The sequence below is a fragment of the Conger conger genome, chromosome 7, assembly GCF_963514075.1.
Source record: "Conger conger chromosome 7, fConCon1.1, whole genome shotgun sequence".
NCBI classification, from domain to species: Eukaryota; Metazoa; Chordata; class Actinopteri; order Anguilliformes; family Congridae; genus Conger; species Conger conger.
In genome coordinates, this window is record NC_083766.1 from 56,918,496 (window position 1) to 56,927,529 (window position 9,034).

The following is a 9,034-nucleotide window of genomic DNA, read 5'->3' on the forward strand; positions in this document are numbered from 1 at the left end:
CCGAGAGAATGGGGAAGAAACGTCCGTTCGTCGCCCTCTAGTGTGCTGTAAGTGTACTACTACCAGACAGTAAAGCCAGCAAAGATAAATTGTGCCACCAAGTGTCAAATCGGCAGTACTACTCGTACAAAAACAGCTTGCTCAGTTCACAACTGACTCAAAGCTCGCGAACGCACGAACGCACGTACGCACGCACGCACATCACATCACATCACAAAAAAGAACACATCACATACGAGCCCACGTTTCCAGCGACTGTTTTATTTGGTGAAGAGACCACGTGAACAGAATCCAACTCCCCGAACACCCTTTACTGTGCGCAGTGACAAAGACAGCAGACCGATATATACACACACATTACAGGCCAACACTCTGGAAACGTCTTTCTTCTTTTTTTTTTTTTCTTTTTTTTGGTTCAAAATGGGACGCAGGAGCTAAGCTTTACACACACTGGTTTCTCCATAGTAATATTTGCAAAAATAAAACTATCTTTGAGAGCTTCCCGATGCTCGTGGGACATTACTGGTCACCTACACTACAGTGGTTCCAGTTACACGGGGGTGGTGGGGGGGGGGGGGGGGGGGGCTACTGAGTGATGCCAATCACCCCGCAGGCCAATCGGCTGCCAGCGTTGCCGGTTTTCAGGCTCTCGTCATTGCCACCTTTGCCCAGGTCGTCGACCTTCTCGTGGATCTGCAACAGACGGGGAAAACCGATGAACTATAACGACGATGAACAGGCCATTCAGCATAACAATGCGAGCCATTTTCAGATCAAGATACGATTCTCCGGCAGAGTTCGCGTCAGCTTCGGGCAGTGTGTCAAACTGCAGTCCTGGAGGGATGAAGTGCCCACAGTAGGGTTCCGTAACTCACAGTCCTCGAGGAAGGAGAACTACCACTTTACCACCCTCCCTTTACCTGGGAGTCAGGTGTGATCACCCTCCCTTTACCTGGGAGTCAGGTGTGTTCAGCCTCCCTTTACCTGGGAGTCAGGTGTGTTCACCCTCCCTTTACCTGGGAGTCAGGTGTGTTCACACTCCCTTTACCTGGGAGTCAGGTTTGTTCACCCTCCCTTTACCTGGGAGTCAGGTGTAAAGCCAGTCTGTCAAATCAGTATAAGTAATAAACATGGGAGAAAAGAAAACCAGGATTTGGATGAGGGCCAGATCTGTTGAACCCCCTGGTCTACAGGTTTCTGTGGCTTGCTTTAAATCAGCAGCCATTTCAGGCCTTGGAAACAAGGTGTGACTCTTGAGCCAATCACAGACTTAAATGAAGCGCAGAAACACGAGGTCAGCCCGGAGTTGCACACGACAGCCTCAAAGGTTTAGAGCACAGGTGCCAAACTCCAGTCCTGGAGGGCTGCAGCGTCTGCTGGTTTTTGGGTTGTTTTCAGAACCCGTTTCATTTAAGTCATTGATTGGCTAAGGAATCTACACACCTTGTTCTCGGGGCCTTAACTGACAGGTGATTGAAAGGAAACCACAAAAACCTGCAGACACTTCGGCCCCCTGGGAATTCAGTTTGACACCCCTGGCTCAGAGGATTAAAAGCAGGAGTAGAAAGGGGGCCAGGTTTCCTCACCACCATGGTCCTCCCGATGATGGACAGGGGGCCGGTCAGCGTCAACATCTTGTCCACGATGGTGATGTTGGCCACGCCGTCGGCGTCCGCGGTCACGTTCCCCAGGTCTCCCACATGCCTACGGGTTTATGACATCACACTCAATGACAATGACATCACCATCACACACAATGACATCACACTGTGTACACAGTTCACTGCAGTGGTCTCACGCTCCATGGAGGACCCTGTGTACACATATAGGGCGGCCGGCCTGTAGCGTAGCGGTTAAGGTAAATGGCTGGGACCCGCAAGGTCGGTGGTTCTAATCCCGGTGTAGCCATAATAAGATCTGCACAGCCGTTGGGCCCTTGAGCAAGGCCCTTAACCCTGCATTGCTCCAGGGGAGGATTGTCTCCTGCTTAGTCTAATCAACTGTACGTCGCTGTGGATAAGAGCGTCAGCCAAATGGCAATAATGTAAATGTAATGTAATGTAATACACAGGGGCACGTTCAATCAGAAAAAAATTTGCAGCGGTTTTCGGGTTACACCATACGTTTCCTTCCAACGGTGCGCAATGTTTTGCAACAGGCTTGGAGGTATGATTACTCCGGTTTGGTGGGTGTGTAGGGGGCGTGGCCCAAATCAATAAGGACGTAGGTTTATGCTTTAAAAATCGGAGAACCCCTTCTCAGACGCTATAGGAGCAAACTGTACTGTGGTTTGCGACATGGTTCAATGTGCCACTGTTTCGGTTTAAATTAACATTTTTTTCTACATTTTGTCGGGACCCTGGAGTTTGCTGACTCTGGAGTTTATTCCAGCCTCAGATCATATCATTAGTTTAATTATGTGCTAAATTATGGACGTAGGTTTGCACATAATGTATAAAAAGTTAAATGTGCCATGTGTTGTCTAAATAACACCCCTTGCTTACATTCTGCGCTTTAATGCAGCTACACGGATATGGCTGAATGTGTAATCGGAATAAATTGAGGCAGCATTAACGGGTTGGAATGAAAACCTTCATACACACGACATGGCCCTCCATGGCAATGAGACTGAGACCACTGGTTTACCGTTACAGATCACAAACTCCCTCTCTCTGAGTCTGAAAGCTCGTCTAAGCAAATAACACTGAGGAGAGCTGCCAGGGAATTCAACAAACACAGTAAGACATTCATCGGGTGCACACACCGCTCACAGTGTTCACCCAAACAATGCAAAGTGCTGCTCTACGTTTCATTTGAATTACAGTTCCGATGTTACAATGAACAGCTTTTTCCTGCTTTTACCCTTGTGTGGGTATTATTGGAAGTAGATTACTTATCCAGAAACTGCTGTCTGATGTGGCCACTGCAGAAAAACTCTACCAGCACAGTCACACCCGTCTCTTAAATGCTTTTATTTTGAAGGGGTAAAAACCAGAAGATGGCCCAGCCACAAACAGCCATGACAACATGAATAAGGCAGAGTGGCTGTGCTACTGACACTGTGGGTCCTGCAGGAACCCCCAACCCCCCAGTCTGGAACAGATAAGCCCGTGAAAATTTCGAATCGTCGTCATGACAACAAGCGGATTTGGCGGCTTTTGCGCCCCTACCCCCTACTAGTCACAAGCAGCTGACGCCCCCCCCCTCCCTCCCTCCCTCACCTGATCTCATCTGTGGGCCCACCGTGGGTCTTGCCGTGCGGGTTGAAGTGGGGGCCGGCACTGATGCACCCTGGGAAACAGAAATCATTCCTCAATCAGCCTCTCCAAGAACCAATGACAAATCTGTATCTTCCCATCCCTGAAACATAATTCAGGTCTGAAGAGGTTAAACAAGCGTGCGTTTCCTGACACTGGCGGAAGCAGGATGTTGGGAGGAGTGAATGGGCAGATGGGACCATGCACAGCAGAAGGAAACAAGGATACAAACCACAGGATGAGAAGTGGTACATTTGCGCTTGAAAACAAAACCAAAAGATCTGTGTGCACTCCAGTTCAAGGAAGAGAAAAGGGCCACATAATTGCGGAATCCTGACTCGTAATCTGTGGTGCCTTCTTTCACTGTCCAACCCGAGTTTCGTAAGTCGGGCACAGCTGCACTGTACAAATTCATTTGCATAGATGGACACTGACTCCACCCACTCCAGGAAGCATTTCTTAAAACTGTGTAGCAGGGGGAGACAGGCTGAGACAGTGGCCATATCCAAAACGGCTTATTTGCTTACTTTTGCGTGCATAAATTCAGTACACTGGATGATAAAGATGTTAAGTAGGCAAAAGGTTTCTCTAAATGTAGCACTGACGATGTAGGCATTTCCAGGGTTTTGCTGAGTGTGGGCCTTTATTGTGTGACCTGTGTCCCATTTCCAAACAGCGTGGCGGAAATGTCTTAACCTCCTAAGACCCGCACTCTTTTTTGGTATGCATTTTTAATTTCTCTTTGCTATTTGGGCTTATTGGGACCTGATAAGTATAAAAACTAAGCATCATCTTTTGACATGATGTAGTTTTTGAGAAAAATGATGTCCACATATGTGGACTCTTGGTCTGAATTCCCAAGTATTATGGTTGTACAGCCCAAAATGTGGATTCCACGCATGTGCACGCCAGGTCTTAGGAGGTTAAGACGCTGCCCCTGCACTAACAATCCTCCACCCGTTCTGTTATTGGACCAAATGATGGCCCTGCCTCTTCCTCTCCTAAAAAGTATGATTTACTTCCCGAAAAAGTCTGAGACAATACGGTAACCAAAACCCCAGAAATATGTCAATTCAAGTACACTCCATTGAGTACACTCCTACTTAACAACTCTCACATCTAGTGTACTCACAGTGCATTCGGGAGCACACTGCGTATGAACACAAGTAGGCAGTATGTTTAGTGGACAGTATGTATTTTTGAGGACACATTAGTTAGAAGGCGGTTTCAGACACGGCCAGTGAGTGCAGGTCTCCAACCCTGGTCCTGGAGAGGTGCAGGGGCTGGTTTTTACTTTCACCTTAAAATCAGCACCCTGTTGAGACCCAGCTGACCAGGCGAGGAGAGTGTGTAATCATCTGCTCTAGATGATTAAGTGAGGCGTAACAAATGAAAACCAGAACTCTCTCGGCTCTCCAGGACCAGGGTGGGAGACCACAGCTGTGAAGAGGCGGGAGGAGGAAGGCTCACCGTTCGTGTTGTCCCCGAACACGTGGACGTGGAAGCCGTGCTCTCCCGGGGTGAGACCGGAGATCTTTCCCGTCAACTTGACCGGATCCACGTCAGCCTGGCGGAAACAGAGCCGTGCAGTCAGTGCCACTGTGTGCGTCAAAGCAGCTGTGGGGAATCCAGCTCTACTGGGAGCTGGTCCACTTCTGGATTTCATGACAACTCCAGTCAGCTCAACCATTAAGCCAAAGGGTGGTCTGTTTCAGGATTCTGTGCAAACTTCTGCTCTTAATTATTCAATCAGCTCAATTGTATCTTGATCTTACATTAGTATAAGCACCAGTGACAGTGTATCGTGAAGATTTTACTGTCCTGACGTCCACGGGTGAGTATAGTTCAGAGCCGTCAGAAAAATAATGTAATTGGTTGTAACAAAAACCAGCAGAGGCCAGCCCTCCAGGACTATGCAATCTGATCCAATCTTTATCCAATTTATCCCTCCAGCATGTAGCCAATCTGATATTTCACCTACATTTAGATAAGCTTGTGAAGACTAATCTTGTATCCCTATAGTAAATTCAGTTTAACTTCAGTTGTATAGTGTTGGGAGTCAGGTGTGAAGACAGTCGGGCCAATCATCAGCACTAACTGTTCAGTTAATTACTAGGACAGAACAAACATCAGGGCCGGATTCTGGAACCAGATTTGACTGTCCCTGGTGTAAAACAATCAGCAGGGTAATCGAGCATGGGTAATTCAGGGAAACAATAGGAATAAAAACCATTCACAGATATTATAGCCCAACAGGAATGCAGTTCTACCACTTTTGTATTCAAACACTATAATCAGTCCCAGGAACCCAGGAATTCAACAGGTGGAGGTGAAAGCTATGAGCATTGCCTTGGGTGTGGTTTATTAAGCAAACAATCGGTTCAGAACTGTTCAGTGTTGGATATGGATAGACTCCTCGGAAAACTACAATAAATCACCATCCGTTAGATCAGGGTTGCATTGGTCATGGTTTACATCAGTTAGCCAGTTACCAACTTTGGTTTAGCCATAACTTCAGACCACTGTAAAATGTTCTCACTCAGGGACACAAGAACAGCCCAGTCATTTGTCAAGTGTGTCAAGAATTGTACCCAAAATGTGAATAAATAAACAGCAAGGAGGTCCTGGGTTCGAATCCCCATCGGCCGGGGCCTCTCTGTGTGGAGTTTGCATGTTCTCCCCGTGTCTGCGTGAGTTTCCTCCGGGTACTTCGGTTTCCTCCCACAGTCCAAAGACATGCAGGTTAGGCTGATTGGAGAGTCTAAATTGCCCATAGGTATGAGTGTGAGTGAATGGTGTGTGTGCCCTGCGATGGACTGGCGACCTGTCCAGGGTGTATTCCTGCCTTTCGCCCAATGTATGCTGGGATAGTCTCCAGCCCCCATGCGACCCTGTTCAGGATAAGCGGGTTAGGATAATGAATGAATGACTAGTTCTGGAGGGCCGGTGTGTATGCACGATTTTGCTGCCACCAGTTACCATAGCTCAATCAGCCAATTAGCCGTATGCACCATGGCCGATTCGCTCGTAAATTAGACCATAATAAAATGCTACAAGACAAGAACATTTATCAGGTGCAGTTTATATAACGGATTGTGGCAAAAATGACAGATCATGCATGGAAATGACTGGGCTAATTAAATAATGAAGAGCAGAAGTTGGTCTGAAATCCAGAAACAGATACGGCCGCCTTGCCCATCCCTGATCTTGGAATTCACCACGGAAGGGAACAAATTATCAGAACTAAATGCATTTACGCACAGTTTGGGAAGTCGGGTGGGACGGATTTGCGCTGTGGTCATGAACCAATGACGTTGGGACGAGGTCGAATTTTGTCCTTAGAAAGAAGATGGATTGAACGTGGTAATAACCTACCAACCTTCGTGACACATAACTTGCATTCTTGGCACAGATTTGAAATGTTAGAACGAAAACAACGGCTTTAAAAATCTGTCGTCAGTTTCCAAAATGTAATCGACTTGTGGATTAACTTGCAACTGAAAAACACACCCATGTAATAATTGTTGGGTTGCTAGCTACATATTACATAAAGTTTACACGTCTGCAGACGTAATGGCGCTCCGCAAATATGCGGGTTAAATACTAAGTCATACAGTTCATTCGCGAACAAAAAAAAAAAAGTTCTACTGTGCTTTTCCTGAACGACAGGTTTAGTCTGGTCATCGAGCTGCATTTAACCTTAACAATTGGCAGCAACTGCGTGCAGGTAACAAGGTAGCATGTACTAAGTTCAAATTGTATCCTCACGGTTTTAATTAACGTAACTTGTGTAAAGACAACTCCTGTTAGCGGTTAAGCAACAGACTCCCATGTCATAATGACTTGGCTAAATATTGTCTTGTCAAGGAGTTAAATAAACGTCACTTGAGGCCAACCAATAATGACTCAGCAAAATATAACCAGAACGCGACGCAAGTAGGCTACAGGTTGTAGTTGTGTGAATGCGCATCTTAATTTGAATATGGTCCAAAACTACATCGCTAACGAAGTCATTAACGTTAGCTGGACAGCAAGCCCCGCACAGCAAGAGAAGTTGGCTCTAGCGAAATACCGTTAACCTCATGTCGTTTTCAGCCAAAACATTGCGCGGGATAGCAAGCTAGCTAACTTGCAACAAATGAACGATAACACTAGTTAACGTTGGCTAACGATTTCAATTAGTCTACAAAACAGAAATTTAATACAAGTTGCAGAGATGGGGGCGGGGGCATTAGCAAGACCACTTCCTCGCGTTGTCCAAAGGTCGCTGCACATGGCACACCAACCGATCTGGCCAAAGCTGAACCAGCTGAACATTAATCTTGTCTTGATGACGTTAAATGAATGTCGTGGTGGTAGGAGCTAACGTTCGCCAACAAGTTATTTGAAACGAGTCAGAAACTGATCTGAAGAAAAAAACCCCAAAAAACAACCGAAATAGTTTGCATACACTGCATGTCAAATTTCGGGATTAATTTACCACGACTTCAGATAAACGTTAAACCATGAATTGGCAGAGGTTATGAAGCTACATTTGGCATGATGAAGTGGGAAAATTAGGCGAGCTAGCGAGGAGTTCTGCAAGCTACCGATAACCGTAGTAGAGGCCTGCAAGGAAAATATAACGTTAGCAAAGATAAACTGCTTCAATTAAAATGCATCTCAGCCTTACCCCTTGCTCGAAGAACACATTCCCGGTAACTTCCCCAGTACCTTTAAGGACGCAAACAGCCTTCAGTGCCATTTTTGCTTGCATTTTAGTAACGCTGTCGACGAAGAAAACGCAGTACAGTAACTCCAGGAACGATATCGCTGCACGGGAAGACAGCCTTCAAACGTGCGTCCAATCAGACTGGAGATTTTCTTGCTCCGCCCGCAGTGCGCACACTCAGTCGACTTCAGAATGTGACCAAACATCATGCAGTTTTAGATAAGGCATTTGATCATAGATTCGGAAAGATCTTTAAAAATATCTCTGAAATACGCGAGTCACCTAACCAATAGTCGGTGGGGGTTCGTACAGGCTTGAATTTATCGGCTGTTTACTGAGACGGAGCAGTTTAATTTAAAGTTTATCTGTATTTGAAATAAATATGTCAGAGGTGTATAACAAGGGCTCTATGTCTGTTTCTGGATTTCATTACAGCTTTCAAAATAATTGATGTACTCGAGTCATTCATTTGATCAGTCGTTTTGTGCTTTTTTTCCGCATGTATAGCCACAAACAATAAACTAATAATGCACAGGTGTAGAGCCTCACTTGCATCTTTACTCGCTGTTCCGGTTCTGGTAACGAACCGGCAGAACACTGTAGAATGTGGCAGTTGCAGTCTACGGTATATCGGACTAATCTAACTCTTCAGTCAGATTCACAATTCTGGCACATATGAATGTATAAATTACCTGAACTTGTGTATAAACATCAATTTGGTAGTCAGACAAGCCTATCTTGTGTAGTCCAGGTATGACTGCTGCTTTTTTACCTTGGAAGGTGACAAATCTGAAAACGATTCTCACCTCAAATTTGTGTAATTTTGAACACATGTAAATAGGAAGTTTACCTCACGAAGTCACGTTAGAACACGAAGTCACACAAAATGGCTATTCCATTTTTGAGGCAGTGCCTCGTTTTAGAGAAATCTTACCCATGTGACAACTTCCCCTATGATAAACAATTAGTAATTTTTATTTCTCCAAAACTGAAAGAAGTTTTATTCTAATAGTTGCTTTCTTTTCAGTGAGCTTACAGTGCATTTCTTATGACTTATACATTTAAA

General features: G+C 45.6%; 1 protein-coding gene across 1 annotated transcript; it reads right to left on the minus strand.

The window, feature by feature from the left end:
* Positions 1 to 245: 245 nt before the first annotated feature.
* On the minus strand, positions 246 to 8,127 carry sod1 (superoxide dismutase 1, soluble). The gene is made up of 5 exons (XM_061247807.1): positions 7,930 to 8,127; positions 4,728 to 4,824; positions 3,222 to 3,291; positions 1,587 to 1,704; positions 246 to 693 (listed from the first exon to the last, which is right to left on the minus strand). Exons 1-5 carry the CDS (start codon positions 8,011 to 8,013, stop codon positions 586 to 588), a joined length of 477 nt encoding a protein of 158 aa, XP_061103791.1. The 5' UTR covers positions 8,014 to 8,127; the 3' UTR covers positions 246 to 585.
* Between the last annotated feature and the right edge of the window lie 907 nt (positions 8,128 to 9,034).